The sequence below is a fragment of the Gallus gallus genome, chromosome 9 (assembly GCF_016699485.2).
Source record: "Gallus gallus isolate bGalGal1 chromosome 9, bGalGal1.mat.broiler.GRCg7b, whole genome shotgun sequence".
Lineage (NCBI taxonomy): Eukaryota > Metazoa > Chordata > Aves > Galliformes > Phasianidae > Gallus > Gallus gallus.
Window position 1 is genome coordinate 22,003,112 of NC_052540.1, and position 21,304 is coordinate 22,024,415.

General features: G+C 53.6%; 1 protein-coding gene and 1 long non-coding RNA gene across 7 annotated transcripts in view; one reads left to right on the top strand and one right to left on the bottom strand.

The window, feature by feature from the left end:
- SCHIP1 (schwannomin interacting protein 1) overlaps positions 1 to 21,304 on the bottom strand; it is a 131,080-nt gene that overhangs the window by 24,451 nt on the left and 85,325 nt on the right. For 4 of the 5 annotated variants that reach the window (XM_046898448.1, XM_040705586.2, XM_025153632.3 and 1 more), the window contains exon 5: positions 1,494 to 2,024. In XM_046898448.1, coding sequence (XP_046754404.1) covers positions 1,494 to 2,024 — 531 coding nt within the window. Of the gene's footprint in view, positions 1 to 1,064; positions 2,025 to 21,304 lie in introns of those variants that run through there. The other variant, XM_004943521.5, reaches the window with a different exon arrangement.
- LOC101750745 lies at positions 1,745 to 12,902 on the top strand. 2 transcript variants are annotated; one of them, XR_006930843.1, is made up of 5 exons: positions 1,745 to 1,814; positions 2,361 to 2,552; positions 3,642 to 8,528; positions 8,644 to 9,373; positions 9,618 to 12,902. It is a non-coding gene; the product is annotated as an uncharacterized LOC101750745 (long non-coding RNA). The 2 variants fall into 2 exon arrangements; XR_005862282.2 differs by lacking the exon at positions 1,745 to 1,814 and having other exon boundaries at positions 2,234 to 2,552.

Sequence of the window (21,304 nt, forward strand, 5' to 3'; positions counted from 1 at the left end):
ATGTCAAAGAGGCTCAGGAAGGAGCCGGGGCCAGGATGGGCAGAGCTACGGCACAGCCACCACCCACAGCAGTGCTGGGTTACAGCCTGGTGACTCAGGTCACAGCTGGCTCCCGGAGCACAATGACACCAACTCACTGCAACTGCCCACAGCAGAAAGAATTCCCTATGGCTCCAACTTCACACGGACTGCTCAGGGTTTTGTTCTTCTCGACGTCTGCACTGGACTCCTGTTCACACAGACCAGCCGAAGAAATGCTCCCATTCAAAACAACAGCTGCCCCTGTTAACGAGATCAGCTCACATGGCCCCAACCAAGGCCCCCTCACAATGAAATCTCTCTTTTCCCACACGTGTCCTTGCTGTTGGAGAAAACCAACCCGTCTCCCCCCTGCCTGGTTTCACTTCACCATATTCACGCGTCCAAACATTTGGGTTTCCAGCGGGGCAAGAAAACGCTGTTACAAACAGCGAGATGCCCAACTTCAGGAAAGCATCACGGTAAGGAACGGTTTGGGTTGGAAGGCACTTCAAAGACCATCCATCTCCAACCCCTGCCACGGGCTGCTGCCAACCACTACATCAGACCCTGCACCAGGTTGCCCAGAAACCTCGCAGCTCTACCACCAGACCACGCATCCCTCCCAGCCCGGGGCCCCGCAGGCTCTGCGCAGACAGAGAAACACATCTGGGCAGAATTCCTCAGGTGGGGCTGCCCTCGCTGAGCACATCACCGCAGGCAATGAGTTTCCAGCAGTGCTGCTCCTTCCGGCAGCTCGGGGCAGCGGGAGTTCATCAGATAGCGCACAAAGCCTCCGAGCCACAAAAACGGGCTTCCTTTCTTCCTTTCTTTCTTCTTTAAAGCCGGCTTTCTGCGCGCACAGCAGCGATTAGGGACGTGAGGCTACCTGTCCCCAGGCGCTGAGGTTCCCCAGCCCAGGCCCCGTGCGCAGCGCCCCGCACTGCTGCCCCACTCACCTACCAGCCCCGCTCACCGTGCCCGGGACCCACCCGCATTTTTCAGCAATTAGCTGTCATTCGAGGATTTCGGGGAAAATCCCCTACCTCTCGGAGCCAGATGACTTCACAGGATGTGAGGGGGTTGGAACGCCTTAACAAAACCCGAAGCAGGCGGGGAAGCTGCGGACTGTGGGCGAGGCGCATCGCGGGGCTCCCGCGCTGCCTTCAGGACGTTCCCTCCCATTCATCCCCGATGGAAAAGTCCCGAGGAGCGCCCGGCCGCTCCGGCGGCTCCAACCGTGCCCGACTTCTGCCCGACTTCGTCTGCGGATGACGCGACCGTGGAAACAATTCGCGGCGTCTCCCCGTGCGAGCGCGTTTGTTGGGCTCTGCGGCTCAGCCCGATCCCCGCCGGCGCCCGGCTCAGCCAGCGGGAAGCGCCGCCCGGCATCACCCCATACCCGCCGCGCAACCCCAGGGACGCTCCGCGAAGTTGCGCCCCCCCCCGCCCCGCTCCCCCCGGCCCCCACTCACCGAGGCGGGGTTGGCCCTCTGCCCGCGCTCCTTCTCCCGGCACTGCAGCCCCGCCAGGTGCCTCTCCAGGGCCGCCCAGTCCATGGCGGGCGGCTGCGGTTCCCGGGGGGGCTGCGCCGCTCCCCCACCCCCGCCCCGCCGCGCCCGCCGCCCGCCCGGCCCCGGCGCCCCTCCGCCGCTCCGCCGCTGCTGCTGCTGCTGCTTCGGGGGCAGCGGGCGGTGGTGCGGCCGCGGGCGGGGAGCGGCGGAGCGCTGCGGGGAGCGGCGGAGGGCGGGAGCGGCGCGGAGGGCATCGGCGGGGCCCGGGCAGCGGGGAGGCAGGTAGGCGGCTTCGTCGTCTTCGTCGTCGTCGTCGTCCTCCTCCTCCTCCTCTTCTTCCGAGTCGTCGTCCAGCGCCGCCAGGTCTAAGCTGCTGGGGGACGGCGAGGACTTGCAGTCGGAGCACGGAGTCACTTTGCTGGAGTTGGACTCCGAGCTGGAGCGGCTGCTGCCGGCGTCGCTGCCTAAATCCATGCCATCCTCCCGGGAATCCTGGCGGGGGGAGGAGGAGGGGGGGGGACGAAGAGAAAGGTTCCGCGTTAAAAACTACATATATGTATGTCTATATCTATATATCTATGTATATATATCCCGGTCTGAGCCCGCCAGTACCGCGGACCGCCCGCCCCGGAGGCTCCGCCGCTCAGAGCGCCTCCGGCGGCCGTCGGGGAGGGGAGGAGGGGGCGGAGGGGGCGGCCGCCGGCGGGGCCCGGCCCCGGGTCCGTAACGGGGAGGGGAGCGCTTTGCCCACGCTTTCCATTTCTTTTTTGGCCGTTTAACGAAGCCTTAATAAGCGAATTGTGCCTGGGATGTTCTGTGTGGTCAAAGGCGAGCCCGACGCGCCGGCAACCGCGCTATTGAGATGCTTTCTGCGGTGCTGGAATCGCGAATTAAAGCAGCGCCCGGCCGGCCTGGCAGGAACGCTACACAACGGACCGACAGACACAGCGGGATGGAGAACAGGAGACCAAACTTCTGCCGCCGCCTTCTACGGGATCACAGAATCACAGAACCATTCAGGTCGGCAAAGACCTCTCAGATCACCAACCCCAACCCACCCCTCAGGGCCACATCCCACAGTTCTGAGCACCCCCAGGGACGGTGACCCCACCACCCCCAGGGCAGCTGTGCCACTGCAGCACTGCTCTTCGGGAGAAGGAATCTGTCCTAATACGCACCCTGACCCTCCCTGGTGCCACCCGGGCTCCCAGCCACGGCCCTCCATGGGCACAACGGTACAGCTGGTTTGGCCAAGGCAGCACAAATAGGTGGTGGTTCCACAGCTGTGACCACAGCAGGGTCACAGCTGACATCCTGCCTTTGTTGGACATGGTTTGGTGGGGAGATGTTGGCGGCAGGCGGACGGTTGGACTGAATGATCCTGGAGGTCTTTTCCAACCTCGGTGGTTCTATGGCATATTTTGGGGATATACGTCTTTGTCTGAGCATTATCTGAGTGCTGCGAGGCGGGGAGCAGCCTGCTGGGTTCCAGCCTGACATTGGCAGCCTGCAGCAGCTTTATTTATAGGATCTCACGGCACGCGGGATCGATTGGAAGATTTCTTTTCTGCCTTGAGAGTGACGACAACACCTCGGGGGAGAGGAGAGCACACTGTGCTGCTCAGGGCACTGCCAACCCACCATGCCGGGGCCACCCCTGGCTGCCAGCTGCCATCAGCTCTGCAGGGAGAAGGGAAAACCAAGGGATGGTGTGACCCCATACAACACTCAGAGGGTGGTGACGCACTGAACAGGTTGCCCAAGGAGGCTGTGGGTGCCCCATCCCTGCAGGCATTCAAGGCCAGGCTGGATGTGGCTCTGGGCAGCCTGGGCTGCTGGTTGGCGACCCTGCACATAGCAGGGGGTTGGAACTGGATGAGCACTGTGGTCCTTTGCAACCCAGGCCATTCTGTGATTCTATGATTCTATGACACCTGCAGAAAGTAGTGCTGAGAAAGGAGAGCTCAGAGGTGGAAGGCCAGCAGTCCTCAGCCCACCTCCAGGCCCCAGCAGGGCACAACAGTTCCTCACTGGGCTGCAGAGCAAACTGTGTTTGATATCTAAGTTTCTCTCTCTTTTTTTTAACACACTATTTTTCTTTCTTTGCAGACAGATGCAGTTGGTTTACCCTTGCAGCGTCAGCCCTCTACATTTCTAATTATACACGGGGACCATATTTCCACTTGACCCTTTGCAAGAAGAAACCACTTATTGTTATTCACAACACATATGTCATTTCTTCCCTTTTACAAGCCTACATCAAATGGGCTGTTCCTGCAAAGAGATGAACAACTTGAGCTTCATATGAATTTTAAAGGGGGGAGGGTGCGAGCACAAGTCCTTGCAGATGAAAGACCATGCTTTACAGTTATTTTATTCACTGCAAAGGAGGTTTTAATGCAAACAAAGCCAGCTGAGGTTGTTCTGAAACAGCAGTCTCTCACGGAAGCAGAATTCCTGCAACTTTCATTGCACAAGTGCAGGGCCTCGCTGAAAGCCAGCCTGCTTATTACCACCAGCCATCAGGCTTACTTTGTTTCACCGTTTTGGCACTACACAAACCCCATATTAAAGACACCTCACGTGCTTTCTCTTTCTTATGATAAAGTGCAGAGCTTTCAGGGGAAGGAGGAGGACAGGGAAGCCCAGCAGCCCCAGCTGGCCCCTCCTGCCCTCCCCATCCCGATCCATCATTGGGAGCATCATCCACAGCTCCACTCCCAGGCACCAATCAGCCCCACAGGGACACACAGCAGTGCAGAACACAACCACATGTTTTTGGATTGGCATTTTTTGGGAAAACTTTGGGTTTCTCCCAGTTTTGGAGGCCTAAATATATAGAACTTTGCTGCCAAATGCATGGCCTCAGCCTCCCCAGTGCCTGCTTGCTGCAGCCTACTGGGAACCCACCACTGGTCCAAGAGAACACAGTGCCTTTACCTGACAAAGCAGAGGCTTCCAGGAACCCTTTCTGATGAAGCTGCTGAGTCCCAGGCCAAGTTGACTGCTGCTATTATGCAGCTGGGGCTTTGCTGGGGAAATGGTGCTAATCTGCTCCGTGAAGCAGCAGCAACACACGTTTCCTCTGAACAACAACAGCTCATGTCACGGATTTCCTTTAAGTAATAATAATAAAAAGCCTCTAAAGGGCAGCCCTGCTTCCCTTTCCCTGCACGAGCATCCTGCCGCTGCTGCGGGAAGTCACAGAATCATGGCATCACAGAATGGCCTGGGTTGAAATGGACCGCAGTGACCATCGAGTTTCACCCCCCCTGCTATGTGCAGGGTCGCCAACCAGCAGCCCAGGCTGCCCAGAGCCACATCCAGCCTGGCCTTGAATGCCTGCAGGGATGGGGCACCCACACGTCACGGCTGCGCGGTGGCTGTCACCCACCAGAGACCACCTCCTGCACAGCCAACCAGCTGAGCTCCCCATCTCACAGCCAGAAGTCAGTCTGTGCCCCACACGACCCCTGGCCCCAGATTTTATCCAGCAGCCCATTTTTACCCACTGCCCTCCCGACGCCACGTGTTCCCCGGCAGGGCAGGGGCAGCACCGCGCCGTCCCCACAGCCCTGCATTTCTAAGGGAAAAGCACTGCTTTGTGAGGAGCTTTTTGACAGTGATCCTTTGCTGCGAGGCGCACGCAGATACCATGGTGACAGACACCTTCCCTTATCGCGAAAGCAAACAGGAACTCAGGAATTTGTGTTTTAAGGCCAAACTATATATAGGAGCGACGCACGCTCGACATCTTGCCGCTGTTTCCTATGAGTGCTGTTTGCCTGATGAAACCCCGCAGCCCGGCCAGCACAGCAGGCACCGCTCGGCCTTTTGGGGCTGCGTTGGGGAGACTCAGCAAACTCCATTTGCATTGGCAGGTTTCAGTATTTAGATTTAGCACGTTAATCCTTTGCTTTATTTAGAGTAAGGACGGGGGGGTGTGAAGGAAGAGGGGGAAATCACACCCTGCACACTGCGGTCCCACTGTAGCTCTGCTGCAGGCAGAGGAGAGGCAGAGGGCTTCTCCTAACCATTGCTTTGGGCTCCTTTTTAAGCATCTCAGGCTGAACTCGGTGACAGATTCCCCTTCTCCCATCTGGGCAAAATTCATAGAACGGCTCAGATTGGAGGGGATCACAGAGATCATCGAGCTCCAAGCTCCTGCCCTGGGCAGATAATGGCAGAAAAGGGAGGAAAAAACACCTCTGTTTTCAGAAGCACCCACAGCACCTCCCTGCTCCGGGTGGATTACGGAGGAAACAAGGAAGGAACAAATCCCCTTCCATTGAAGGTATTTCTTGGCCGTTTCAATAGGGCAGAATGGCAGCCTTCTGGGAGCTGTGCTTCTGGAGGCCAAACCAGCAGTCAGGACAGCTAATTTTATTCCCAAGCAGTGTGAAATGTGCTGATACACACAGCAGAGCTTTTATCACTGCTTTGGCAAGCTGGGGATTACCACCCAAGTATGGTTAAAGTGGAATTACACTGAATTCAGTGGGAAGCAAACACCGCCTCATCGCTTTAACAAAGGTGCATTAAAGGCAATTACCAAAAAACACTCTTCAAGGAGTAAATGGGCTGCAATGAGGCCGTCAGCAGCCCAGCAGAGGGGCTCTGCTCCTCCTTAACCCCCCCGAGGAGATGCTGGGTGCCACAGGGAACCAATCCTCCCTCCTCCTTTATGAAGGCAGCGATGTGCCACTGTCACACGCTTTCCCAGCAAGGACACATCGCTGGGGTTGGATGAAACCAGTGGGGCTGTGAGTTCCCCTTCCTCTGTTTTCTCTCCTGGCTCCAGGAGGGCCAGCAAACACATTGGGTAAACACGGTGCGAGGTCAGCAGGGATCCCCTTATCTCTGCACAGGGCTCTGGAATTCGGTGTAATCTCCAAGGCCACGTGGAGGGAAAAAAAAAAAGCCATTTATAAACTGGTTTCACAGGCACATTTGGTAAGGAATGTGAGCGAGGAAATAGCTGGAATAGTTCACATGCACGACGCCAGCGCAGCACCACCGCATCTTCATGTTTTTGCAGCCACTCTAAACCTATTAACCGAGGAATTCCAGCATGCACAGAGGAGGTCACGAAGCCAAAGAGCAGTTCTGTAATGCAAACCCTCCTGCCCTACTTCTCCGTGTGCACGGGGAGCAGAGGGCAGCGGGATGGGAGGAACCGGCCCTGTAATTACGTGTCAGTGAGCTGAAGCTGCTGCCTCCACTGCCCTGTGGGTGCTGTGCAGGGCACAGAATCACAGCGCCACAGAAGCATTAAGGTTGGCAAAGACCTCCCAGATCCCCAACCCCAGCCCAACAACCACGTCCCCCAGGGCCACATCTCCATGGTGCTGAACGCCCCCAGGGACGGTGACCCCACCATCCCCTGGGCAGCTCTGCCACCGCCTTTTGGAGAAGGAATGTTTCTCAGTGCCCCCTGAACCTCCTCTTCCCCAGACTGACCCCTCCCACTCCCTCAGCCGCCCCCCATAGCATTGTCCTCCAGACCCCTCACAGCTCCGTTGCCCTTCTCCAGACACACTCCAGGACCTCCATGTCTTTCCAGTAGCGGGGAGGCACAGCACTGAGCACACGGGGACCATCACTGGGAGCTGAAGGCACCAAGGAAAACAGCAGTGCCCTGGTGCATCCCTGCAGCCCAAGCTCAAGTAGATGACATCTGGAGTACAAACCAACGCTCAGCAATTTCTCCAGAGGAGTCTTCCTGGTTGGAGATGCTCCTGTAGGTGCCCTCCAATGCATGGCCCCAGCTGCACCACTCTGCCCAAGCACCACCAAATCCACCGCCGCCACTGCTTCCCACCTCCCAGCCAAGGGCAATTATCTCCTGCTATTCCTTTGCCTCTGCGTCTTTATGAGCTGCTCAGCATTGAGATGCAGTTCAGGTTCACAGGAGTACAGGCTGCTGCTTTGCTTTTCCCTAATGATTTATGATGTGCTTAACGCAGCCGTTTGCAGGAACGTGCTGCGGAGCAGCAGCGGGGCTGTGCCCAAAGCCCCCAAACTGCTCTCCCAGGCCTACAGGACAGATGCTCAATGGAGGGCAGATCCCAGCTCCAAGCCTGCCTGGGGGCTGCAGGGGCTGAGCCCTGTGTGCCACCTGCTGAGGCTGCTCGCCCTGCTGTGGCCCTTGGGATGTGCCCCAGAGCCAAGGGCTGCCCTTGGCCATGTTAGAATCTGTTCAGCCCTTGCTGTAAAGTTCCCAATCTGTATTCCAAGTCAGAAATGTAACTTCACAAAAGAAAACTCAAAACAACCAACCCCCGAAACCAACCAAAAAAACACCCAACACAACCGCACGCAAACCCAAGGAAAATAAAATACATAACTACAGCACATGTAGCTGTGAGGAAACAAAACCTCTTCCCTGATGATGAATTATACTTTGCTCGCAACAGATGCAGCTCTTTATATTTGTTTTCTGCATAAATCTACATATTAGCCTGAAAGCAATTGTGTGTGCTTTGTCTTGCCTTGGTTACATCAGTCACTGCTCATTTTAGCTGATTGCCTTTGAGTGCTGGGCTGGGTGCTCTGAGCACAGCTTAGCTCCTCAAAACAGGCCTGTCATGGAGCTTTTCCAGCACCAAAAGTGCCTGGTGCTTCCCCAGGGGCCGTGCTGTGCCACCTTGTGCCATGCCATCCCATAGGATCTCATGCCATGCCATGCCATGCCCAACAGGGCTGGAGCTGCCTCTCCATCACACAGGTATGGGAGCTGCCAAGGTCTGCTCCTGCAATGGCACTTATCGCCCACTTCTAATTGATTGCTGTCGTTTAATGAGTTGTATTACTTGGAAATGCCTGCTGCATCCCAGGCCCTGCTGTGGTTGGTGAAGGAGAAGCATGGAGTGACTGCGCCCACTGCAGCCCCAATGTCCTTCACAGAGGCGCAGGGATGCAGCTGGTGGGGGTACAGTGCAGCCACCCCGAGAAAGGGAAACTCACGGGGACCCAATGCAATTATGTTATTAAACGGTGAGTGCAGTTTTGCAGCTTTCCATAATCTCATTTAATGCTATTGGTGTCAGGTTAAATTATTTCTAATTGTTTTTACCAAACGCATCTGATGAATTTATGCTTTTCTCTGCAGGCTCGTAACTCCCAGGGAAAATTTATTTCCCTCTCCTCGAGGAGTGTTATTTAATATCCGTGTGCTGGAAATCAAAGTGATGAAGGAAGTCAACAATTACTGCAGTGCTTCGTTAAGGGGAACGTGCCCGTCCTACACCCTCACCCTGGCCCCGTGTGCGATGGAAGCAGCTCAGGGGTTGGGGTCACCACATTGGGCTCGTGTTGGGCCACGGCCTGCCCACGGCCAGGAGGATGCAGGGAAACGTTTCCTTAATTAATTGAGAATTTGGAAGATCTGCAGCCGACAGCTCCAATGCGCTGAGCAGTGGGTCGAACGTGTGCTGAACTCAGTGCTGGGGGAGGACGGCAAAAAATAGAAAGCAAATTGCCGTGACCTATTCCTGTAATGAAAAGGTCTATTTCTAATCCGTGCGCTATTTAAGCGGAGGTATTTCCAGCTAATCTCCAACCATAACCCACTTAGGCAGAGCTGTGTGCACGAAGCAGTGGCTGCGCCCTCAGCGCGGTGCAGCAGGACAGACTGACACTGCTGGGTTGTGATGGGGAACAGAGAGCTGCTGCTGGGCAAAGAGCAATCCCAGCCCTCTGGGCCGTCCCAGTGGGTGGGTGGGGGGGAGCTGACCCTGCTGGGATGGGATCCTCCTGCCTGGGCTGCTCGGATGAGAGCTCCGTGTCCCAATCTCTGCTGCTACCGTCGGGGTCATGCTGTGTCTGAAGCAAGACGAGAGGTAATGGCCTCACGTTGCACCAGGGGAGGTTCAGGTTGGATATTAGGAAGAATTTCTTTCCCAAAAGAGGGGTAATGCAGTGGCACATCCGCCCAGGGAGTGCTGGGGTCACTGTGTCCCTGAAGGTGCTCACAGCTGTGGGGATGTGGCGCTGAGGGATGTGGGCAGTGGGCATCGTGGTGTTGGGTTGGGGATCTCAAAGGTCTTTTCCAGCCTTAATGGTTCTGTGATTCTGTTCCTGCAGGTGCCCCAAGACAACACCTGAACACACCGGCTGTGCCTCCTAAATGCCTTACAGATCAGCGTGCCCAGCACAGCAGCTCCATGACAGAAGCAGCAATAGATGGGGCTCAGCTCCCGAGAGCTCCTGCTGTAAGTCCTGCAAGGCACAAACCTCAGCTGTTCCGAAGGTGCGAGGTAGGCGGGCTGGGTATTTTTGAACACGCTGCAAGAAAGCCTGGTGTCAACATTTGCATTCCTCCTGCGGTGTTACAAAGCCTGATCCCATATTAAACAGCAGAAAAACCTGAAGCCGACTTCCATGACCCACCCAGACTAGGTAAGATGGGGAAGGCACTGAGGGAGCAGAAGGCGAGGAGGAGGCAGGAGGGGATGGGCTGCTGCGCTCTGCCCTGCTGCTGACCCAGGGGGTTCCCACTGACACTGGAACCAGTGGCACAGAAAGCCAATAATCCTCTTACCGGCCTGGCACTGCCCGTGCTGCGCTCCAATTAGCAGCCCAGCCTCGCCGGGGTTGTTATTAATTACGGGAGGAAGAGGGATGGAGGAGATTTAGAACACGTCTGCTGAGGGAAAGGAGGGCAGAGGGGAAAACGCTTTGCAGGTCTGAGCTGTTCCACTCTCACTGTGCTCTCATTCTGCCCCCAGAACGGAGCCCCTCCCCCATGCAGTGCATAAGATGCTACACAAAATACACCCCAGGTGCTGCTGCTGCTCCGTTTGTCACCGTTCCATTTCAGTATTCCCAGATGATTTTCAACCCTGGAGAAAAGCCAGAGTCCCCCACCCCAGGCAGGCGCAGCGGGAGCAGCCATCCTCCCCCAGCAAGAGGGCTGCACGCCTCAGGAAACTCATCCCAAAGCCTCAGCAGACTGCACAGCCCTCCCAGTTAACAGCAAGGGACCCAAAGTCACGAGAACGTAAGTGAGGCACGAGGAGTCAGCTGGGTGGCACAGGGAACAGCTTTGCTGAGCACAAAGCTCTGCTTCCCACCGCACTGCCAGCTAAAATTGGGCACGTCTCTAAAGGGACGTGGTGCTTAAAAATAGGGTTCGTAGTCCCAAAGGCTTTTAAAGAGAGCTCAAGGCGGTTGCGTGCATCACACCCCATAGGAGGAGACGCAGGTTGGGGTAGCACCTGCCCAGCACCCCAAAGCTGGGGTGGGATCCCCCTCTGTTGGGCAGCACTCATTGCCCTAACCCTTACCATGCAGCCTCTGTTCTGCCACCCCTCTCCCTGCTTCCACTGACGTACCGTGCATGACACAGCACAGTTTTGCAAGGCACGATGCGTGCCACACTTATCTCTGCAGTGCCACAGACGTGGCCAGCACTGGTTCAGGGCCACGGGTCGCTGCCATGCAGCCCAGCACCTGCCGTCACAGCAACACAATATCTGCTCCTCCTTGCACACGGGGACTGCAGGCAAAAAGCAGAACCTATTGCAACGAGATCTCTCTCTCTGTGAGGCAGTCGGATGCCCAAAGGCTCTCATTTACACTCACAAACGACCGCCGCTTTCGAGCCATCCTGGATTGCTTTGCGCAATCTCCGCTGCCAGACACACAGGTCAAGTCCAAGTCACACTTATCAAGAAACAAAATAAGGTTAAAAATATTGTCTCAGTGTGCAGGATGGTCTCTCTGGAGGCTCCCGTGGCTTTGCCTGAAATACACCCAACGTCACTGCAGGATGTACCCACACACCTTGCAGGCTGCCGAATCGCATCTGCTACAGAAAGCCCCGGCTCCTGAGCCTGGCTCCAGCCCTGCACGCTGCTGAAGGCACTGGGGCTGTGCTGAGGTCTGAGCTGGGTCAGGACCAGGACCGGGGGAGCTGAGGGTCTTCACACCGGGCAGGGATTTTCTACCTGCACCCTCAGGCATTCGCACCGTTGGCGTCATCTGCCTCCCAAACCACAGTTCTGCACAGGAAGGGAACGAGCTGCCCGCAAGCACCGGATGCGCACCATACTCACGTTCATCTTCCAGAGCCGCCCTCCTCTTTCAAGCCATTTTGTGAGAAAGCCCCGTCGCTCACCGCCGCCTACGGCATCGCTGCCTGCGTGCCCTGCAAGGACCCGGGCTCCAGAGCAGCCCTTAATCCATCCAGCACCAAAGCTCCGGGCTCAGCCCTGCAGCTGCGGGATGCCCGGTGCCACCAAGGCGCTCCCCTCGGCTCCAGCCCGCGACGGACGGAGGTCCCCAGGCAGTGCGGAGCTCTCCAAAGCCGTCCCTTTTACGTTCTCCGACCTTGCGAGGAAAATCCTGTCTCGTTTGAATTATTCATCATACTTTCTGTTCTGCCAGCTCCGGCATACGTTCTGAATCATTAATATGTCATGACTTCTTATCTCTGTTTTTCTTTTTGACTTTTATCTTCTCTCCTCCTTGAAAAATAACGCGATCACCGCTGTGTTAATTAGCATCCATCTGATTTACCAAATCAAAAGCCGTCTCCGTCCTGATGCACACCCTTCCTTGTGGGAAATACCACTTTAACAGCTCTGGGAACTGGGCTAGCGCTGGCTGGTTCTATCTAAAGCACTGCAAAACATGTTTGGATTTCACTTTTTGGCAGCGTTTCCTGAGCCTGCAAGCCGGTCTGGTGATGGAAAGCCGGGTAGGCTTCCAGGATCATAAAAGAAGAACAAGGTAACGGCGCTGGGAGTGCTGTCAGACAGCTCGTTTTCCTCCTTTATAGAGCTGATGGCAAACCACTCCAAGCTACGGGCAGCAAGGGCAGCAGGGCCGGCTTGGCTCAGTGCTGCACTACCGCAGTGGGGACACAGCTGCTGCCAACAGCGGGAGCTGACCCTACAGCATGCACCTGGACTCACACCTGTCCTATGGGGCCCGCTGTACTTTGGGAAAGCAGTGAACCACCCCCTGAATCCTCCCTGCCCCGGCTTGGCTCTCCCTTATTAATTTTGAGTCGGATCCAACAAGCAGCCCTTCCCACAGCTCCTGGCTGGCAGAGCTGCATTGCCCACCCCGTTCTCCAAAGAGCTAAATGACATTTCAGCGGCAGGAAGCTCCTGCCAATAACATCACAGCCCGGCCTCGTTGCTTTCATGAGCCCCTCCATTATGCTCTGTGCTGGAGGTGGCTCCAAGAGGAGCCAGGGCTGGGGCTCAGCCCGGCCCCAGTGCCTGCAATCAGGGCTGGGAGCGGACGTAACCCACCCCGTTCCCAACACATTCCTTTCTGTACAGATTTGACATAGGAACCGCACCCGGTTTCATAAATAAATGCAGCGGGAACCTGAACTATTCAGCCCGCTGACCTGAAGTTGGTTCTGAAGTTAATAATTCATTCACGTGAGCTGGGATGGAGGTTTCTAATTCAGCTCATTTCAGAAGTCGAGAGGAGGAAGAAACACATCGCAGAAGTTAACTTATCCTGGGGAGTCAGAGCATCCCAGGTAACAGCAGCAGGATGGGAGGTGATGGCCTCACCTTGCACCAGGGGAGGGTCAGGCTGGGTATTAGGAAACATTTCTTCTCCCAAAGAGCAGTGATGCAGTGGCACAGCTGCCCAGGGAGGATGGGGTCACCATCCCTGGAGGTGTTCAGAGCTGTGGGGATGTGGCACTGAGGGATGCGGGCAGCGGGCATGGTGAGGTGGGCATGGTTGGGTGGGGATCTCAGAGGTCTTTTCCAGTTGTCATTGTTGGAAACCATTGGTTGGAAGCCTCCAGCAGCACCCAACCCTGTAATTCAAAACTCTGGGGCAAATATTTCTCAGATTTCAGTGGGATTTCAGAATCACTGAGGTTGGAAGAGACCCTTACGATCCTCAACCCAACCCACCCCCACCATGCCCACATCCCTCAGCGCCACACCTAGGCCAGTGTTCTGTGACCAGAGGAAAATCTCAACCCAGGTGGCCATGAGCTGCTTCCTCACGTCCATTGGGCGACGGAAGAGGGATGCAGGAGGAGCTGAGGCAGTGCATGCATGTATTTAGGGAAACCTGCTTCTCCCACTGCTGACCTTCCATCCATTTGGCTGGGAACAGTCAGTGGGGGAGGTAAGGAACAAACAGCTCACAACACACCAGAAGTTCAAACCACAAATGCTATGAATCACACAACGCTTTGCTGTGTAACCCCAAGTGACAAAGCCTTGCTGAGCTCCACATGTGGGCTGTGCCCCCAGGAGGGCTCCTGCTCTGATTGAGCAGCACCAATGATCTGCAATGGTTGGTGCTACGGTTCCAGCCCTCCCCTCAATCCCACCTGCGCTCAGCCAAGGCAGGTGCAGAAGCGCTGCTCCTTTCTGCAAGGCAGTGCCACCCTCGTGCTGCTGGATTTGCATTTGAAGCTGCTATTAACCACCAGCGTAATGAGGAGCTTGTGCAAAACTGGGGAAAGCAGAAGAAAAAGCCAAAGAAAAGCAAGTAACCCAGTGAGTGTGCTGGGAAGTGCTGTGCTGGTGGCTGATGTGCACACCCTGGGGGCGAGGAGCTGCCTGCCATGGGCACTGGGGGCCACTCACACCCACCTGGGTGCCCACATCCATCCCCAGCAATCGCAGCCCCTGCAGGAAACAGAAACCAAATGCAGCCAAGGCCTCACAGCATCGCTCAGGGGCTGCCGGCCGGAGCAAACCCACATCTTATCTCAATTTTCTTTAATCCAAGGGCTTTGCTAAGTTGACCTGGCACAAATTGATAGCACAGCCAGCTTGCCCTGAAGGGAGCCGCATGCATATTTCATCCCCTCACCTTGAAAAGTGCTGAAATAGCAGTGCTGGCGCAGCCCATAAGAGGCAGAAATCCACCTCGTGCTGCCCTGGGTCCCCATTGTTGTGTATGGGCAGCAGCCACTGACCACACCACAGTTCCTGCTGGTAATTAAACCTCACTGTCGCTTTTGTGTGCTTAAAGTTTTGCCCTCCCAGCTCACACCGGAGCCGTGTAATTAGCAGCAGTCATTACACCGCTCCCCAGAGCTTCTGACATCAGCAGATTCTTTCATCAGCTGATCTGCAGAATCATTGAGGTTGGAAGAGACCCTTACGATCCCCAACCCAACCCACCCCAACCATTAATTAAACTACAGCAGGCTGATGGACAGCTGTCACCTCTGAAAGACGGGTGGCGTTCCTCAACCCCTCCGCAAACTGCCCTCCTTGAGGCTACAGCCCAAGAGATCACTGCTATCCTTCAAGCATCCAACACTCTGGGAAGCTATTCACACCTGGGCACCATAAATCAGAACCTTCATTTTAAGTCTCTTATCAGAAATGCAGTTGAATGGGACAGCAATGCTTCCCCCAGTGGGGGTGGCAGCAGCACTGATGGGCGCCCCGAGCCCATCGAGGTGGGACAAACAAGGACCTAAACCCTTCTGCGATGTGTTCCTGCACTGCCTGGCAACCCACAGGGATGTGCAGGATGAGAACGTTCTGTGGGCCAAGAATCAGCACTTAGGTTGAGCTCCCCATGCTTTGGGGCTGCCCAATGCTGTGCTGCTGCCTGCAACGTGCCTTTAGAGTCACACTTTTTGCTGAAGCAGTCATAAGGCACGACCCCCAGTGCACGTAACCCTGTGCTAGCAAGCTCACCTGCCTGATAGCAGGGGAAATGCTGGGAGCATTTGCAGACACCAAATACAAATGTGTGGGGTTAAGCATTTCCAGGCCTGGGGAGCTTTCCCTTACAAAGCCACATTTCATTTCCTCCAGCTATTCTCCAGCTGTTTTCAAAATGTATGTGACACTTCATTTTCACATCTTCATGTTTCAAAGCCCAAAGCAACATCTCCTTTGCCAGCTGAAGCAGAGCTTGCATCGAGCCATCAACATCAGCCAGCCAGAATTAACACCGAGCATTGCCAGCTAATATTTCCTTCATCAAATGAGATCATTCGAGAGAGATCCTGATAATTCTTCATCCTTTGCAACAGCGCTGGGCTGTAAAAGCATTAAAGAGCAATTACATGCTACCTGGTATGTAAACTGCTGCAGTTTGAATTTATGAATAAAGAACCCTCCCATCCCTGCAGGCATTCAAGGCCAGGCTGGATGTGGCTCTGGGCAGCCTGGTCTGCTGGTTGGTGACCTTGCACATAGCAGGGGGTTGGAACTGGATGAACATTGTGGTTCTTTTCAACCCAGGCCATTCTGTGATTCCGTGATTGATACCCTTCTCCCACGGCTGAGGTGTGCAGGTGCTCATCAGACAGGTGTTGCAAAGCACCTGGGCTTCCGTGCTCAGGGTCTCTCCCAGCCCACAGCAGGGGTTGCATGGGGCTCCTGGGTCACGTCCTGCAGATGTGTGGCAGAACAGGAAGGGATGGGAGGGACCTCCTCCAGGCCATACAGTCACAATCATTACAGTTGGAGAAGCCCTCTTAAGGTCACCAAATGCAACCATCAACCCATCCCCACCATGCGTGCTGCACTCTATTTCCTCCTTAGCAAAGCTTTGAGAAGCAGAACCATTTCTTGTTGGTAACGGGTGAGGCTGCTTTGAGTACTAAAAACCATCTCCCTGATGGAGCCAAAAGGAAGCTTTTAGAGCTCTGGACACAGATGTTGGGATGCGCTCCTCCAGGCTGGGAAGGTGGGGACCCAGGGGAGGTGTCCCCGTGTGCCCTGCGCACCGATGCATGCAGAACCAGCCAGATGGGCGCCCTGCACAGCCTGCTACCTGCGAGCATCCTCTGGGAGAAAAGCACTCTATTAGAAGATATTTGCCCTACATGACGTTTTGCCATTGCACTGAAACCTCGTGGGATTCCTTCTGGGAAAAGACATAGGGAAATTTCTTAAAGCGATTACGAAAAGGTGGGGGAAATGCTACATGGGGGAGCTTTGCCACTTGGAGTGATTAAAACGTACTCCAATCAAATGAAGGAAAGGGAAAAGGGGAAAGGGAAAAGGGGAAAGGGAAAAGGGGAAAGGGAAAAGGAGAAAGGGGAAAAGGGAAAGGGGAAAGGGGAAAGGGAAAAGGGAAAAGGGAGAAGGGGAAAGGAAGAAACCCACAGAATTTGGCATTCTGGGCCCATCTGCTGCCAAAAACATACAAATATGCTGACCATACTCAGGCTGCAAAGTGTCTGCAGCACAGCCAGCAAGTGGGAAGCCCCAGCAAGTAAAGGAGTGAGAGCTGTGCTGAGGGGGCCAGCAGGGAGACATGGACTGAAAGGATCTCAAAAACAGAATAGATGGGGACGGAGGTGGCAAAGAAGGTAAACAGTGGGAAAGAGAAGCCTGAAATTGAGAGTAAAAATAGAGGCTGTCTGAGGTCTCTCTCCAAAGCCTGCGGGGCTGCGGAGAAAAGAAAAAAAAAAAAGTTAAATCCAAAGGTCATTAATTATTAAATGGCGGGGAGGATTAAAAATTGAACGAAGTGTTAGATAATTTAAAGACTCAAATAGGGCTGCGCTGCACAGGGTGCTGGGAGGGATGGGGGGGCCCTGAGAAAGCAGGAAGAGACACTTCGGGTCGGTAAATAATTGATGCTGCATTTAATTTATTCATATTTCTTTACTTTGCTAATGTTGCAGGGAGGGAAGTGGGAGCTGAGGGCTGGGACGTGGGCAGGGAGGGGAGCTGGGGATGCCAGCCGTGCGGCTGCTGCTCCCTTTGTGCTTCCCAGGTACAGGAAACACACTTCCATACAGCTTTCAAAGCGTGCTTTGATTTCCATCTATGTCAACAAGGTGTCTAAAAATCAGACCATTAGAAGCCACTGTTAATTACATCGTCCCTTGTATCTATGGCTTTGTCCTCATTTTCCACATACAAGGAGGAAGAACCACTACTGACCATCTATTTCTGATCTTGGCCTGGGTTGAAAAGGAGCACAGTGCTCATCCAGTTCCAACCCCCTGCTATGTGCAGGGTCACCAACCAGCAGCCCAGGCTGCCCAGAGCCACATCCAGCCTGGCCTTGAATGCCTGCAGGGATGGGGCACCCACAGCCTCCTTGGGCAACCCATTCCAGTGAACTCCTTCTCCAGTGATGTTCCTCCTGAACTTTTCGTAACTGTCTCAGTTTGGGGAGCAGAGCACTTCCCTCTGACGCACATAATGGGCACCATCAGCACATCCCTGTCTTCCCATCCCCTAATTTGCAGTGTGATATGATGGCACTTTTTGGCAATTGCTGTGGTGATCTATAGCCATGAGGATACAGCCCTCGGGTAGGGGGAGATTTATGGCCCTGGCTATAACAGATATTTTACTGCTCAGCAGCAATAAAGGCATGGCTGAAAGCTCTACAAAATCAAAATAAATGCAGAGAACGAGGAAGCTTGTCAGGTAATAACAAGAGTTCTTTAAATCAATGGCAAGTTTAAGGGAAAGGTGACTGAAGTTTGTGAGCAAGCAGTAGGCCGCACTCTCGGGCTCGTGCAGTCGCTTCCTGCAATGCAGACTTCTGCCCTGTCCAGCTGGGTTCAATCCCATGTCTGTTATTCTGGGAAGTTTAAGCTTAATCAAAATGCTTTTAGAGTCCCATTGGATTACCAATGGTCTGCTCCACTGGTAATTAATCAGCTGGCTGTAACGAGCTGCTCTACTGCAGTATTGTCTCCCAGCATCTCTATGGCGGAGCCCACAGATCGATGCTTGGCCAACGTTAAGCACAGAGCAGTGTGCTCCCAGACAGGACTGGGCAAGAAAGGTGAAATATGTGATGTAGTTTCTTCCAATTAAAAGATAACTCCGTCATTAAATCTACACTAATTGCATGATCTGAGCCCAGCCTCATGTGAACGTGAGACAGGGCCACACCTCAAACAGAGTCCATCTCAGGCAGGGAAGCTAAAGGGTCTTAGGCATAGATGTCCAACCTCTTAGCTCTCCCGGGCTGCACTGAGCAAATAGAAATTGTCTTGGGCCACGTATAAAATAGTGTAGCTAACATGTATGCCTAACAAAACATTTTTTGCATATTTTTTATTAAGGCATTAAGGAAAACAAGAGGACAACAAAAACATAAAGCTATCAGGTTGGACACATGTGGTCTTGGGGAAAGACCACTGGTCATGCCATCTGTGTGTTCATGTCATTAAAGCATCCACATACCTCCAAGCTCTGTGCCTGGGGAAGCAGAGGCAATGCCACACTCATGGGGACAGGGACCATAGAGTGGGACACAGATTTGCTCTTATTGTGGCAGTTGTGATCACTGCCTTAGGAACTTGAGTGTGGGAGCAGGGAGGGGAGAGCTTTAGGAGCCATTTCCATCACTTGATGGGCACTTAGCAGAGCCCCACAGCCCAGGGAATCATTACAGTTCCCTCCAGCACTTGTTCAAAGGCATGAACTCAAACTAAGGATTTACACGCCATGACCCCCAGCTGCACCAATGCTGATGGCAACTCCAAGCACAGCCAGGCACAGAGCTGGGAAATTCACTGCAGCTCCTTGGGCTGTGCTGTGCCCTCAGCCACAAAGCTCTGTTTTCACACCATGCATCAATTGCTCTCACATACAGCCCCAAGCCACTGCTGTTTGCTGGACTGTTGAGCAGGAGCAGATAAAAGGGAACGGAACAAAGGAAGAGCATGAAAAGCTTCACCCAACACGGGGTCAACCTGCAGCACTGCTGCCCTTCTCAGTAATTGTACTAATGAAAAAAATATTCTCTTTTAATTAATACTCAAAAGACACCTTCATACGTCAATTGTGTTACATTTTCCATGTCTTCTTCCAAATGGGAATCCTCCATTTGTCTGTGGATCATCCCCCAGCCCGCGATGCTGTGTGGGTCAGGGCACCAAAACGATCACATTTCATCATCTCTCTGTGTCCCAACCAGTTTACAAGAGACCAACAACACAACGCCACACTCTCATGTTTCCAACAGTAAAGGCTCTGCTTATGAGAACCTTTCCCCCCCCCACTTTGTTTCTATTTTAAATATAAATTTAGAACAACTCCTTTGTTTCAGTCATTTAAAAAATTCTTGACCATTGACAAAAGGTGAGGAAGGGCACTTGACAAGAATTTACGTACGTAGGATTTGCATCAGTGCTCTCACAGTGTTTTAAGGCAAGAGAGAAGACGCTCACTCAGCAACTCACAGAGAGATGCTTGGGTTTGTCATGCCCACTGCTGATGAATTCCACTTTGTACTAAAGAGATTCTGAGTTCTGCTGAACTTCATAACACAACTGTGCCCTGCAATCTGTAAGAAGCAGGGTAAGCCCAGATCAGCTCATTAGGTCTCTCCCTCTGCAAATGAAGAGGATCACATAACATCTGAGGTTGACTTCATTTTCAGCGTGAGGCAAACTACTGATTGCTCCTGTACAAATCCTTCCTATTGATGCACGTCTCGTCATTAAACCCCTTCACATCATTCTGAGAACACAGCTCTTCTTTTACTGTTCAGTGACCAAAACAGAGCAATGTAAGCAATAAAAGACCCACTCTACAGAAATCAGGAAGGGACAAAAATGATGTTTAAATGCAGAGCACTAAAGGCTTTGCACAGGCAAAATCATGCTCTGCCTGAGCTCAGAGGAGTGCTGAATATTTAAAAGGCAATAAAGTCCTGATCAGTCTAATGCTAATTTATACTACAACCTATTTGGTATTTATCAGGATGCTTAACTAGAGAAAAGGCCACCTGGTTGTAGATGATGCAAATCCAATCAATGGGATAATTCTATTTTGCTAAATGATAATCATGTTGTAAGACACAGAAGACAAAAGAAACACTGTAAGTGCACATTCCCTCCTGCCCTACCGTCACGCCAATCTGCTCTCAGCTCAGCCAAATAAATATTCATATCTCATTGCCAGCAAGCTCAGGTAATCAGTGCACTCAATTCAGCTGTAACGAGTAAGTCAGCAAATATGTTAATGCACATTTTTTAAGTAGCATCACTCAGCAGCACTGACGAAGCAAACCTCTATTTTCTATTTGTGAGCGCTGGGTGCCTATTAGCTGCACGCAGGGCTTGGGTACCAGTAGTGCCACCATCCTGCTGCCTGGGGAGGTGCCACCACGGCCACCAAGCCTCTAGGCTAGAAGTCAATTGGACATAGCAACACATGGAAGTGCTGAGAGGACCGTTTGCCTTCCCTGCTGATTCTGGAACAACACACCAAACAAAATCTTAACATGCAAGTGAGAAAATGCCAACGTCAGAGAAGCTGAGGGCAAAGCCAACTGCTTGGTCTGCTTATGGAGATCCAGTTGAAAACAAAGAGTTGCACTTCTGGAGCAGCTGCTTATTTCCTTGGGGGCACATCCATCAGTGTGGGGTCATCCCAATGTGCAGGAGGTGCTGGTGCCCTTCCCTGGGGCTGTGACTGTGCTGCACAGCGCTGTGGGCACTGCAGCCATCCATCCCACCTGGACAGGTGATGTGCAAACCAGCGAACCCCTCCACGCTGTGGGTTATCATTCAATTCCCACTGCAAAGCCCACAGGAACACATGGACACGCACGTGCAGCACGATTAAACCAAAACGTTGTATTCTCAGCCTTTAATCAAGCTGTAAAATTAATCAGTGCTGTGGCTTTTCAGCTTTTCCTACGCCACTGCTTACAGAGAGGAAAACGCAATTAAAGCGCTGCCCAAACTCTTAATTGCTGGGCTGGGGTAATGAGTGTGCACAAAAGGGGACCCTTGAGATACGCAGTTGAGCCCCAAATTGCTTTTCTATTCCGGATGAGCCCCAGCGTGGTGGGAGCAGCGCAGCCATCACAGGCAGCCTCATTGC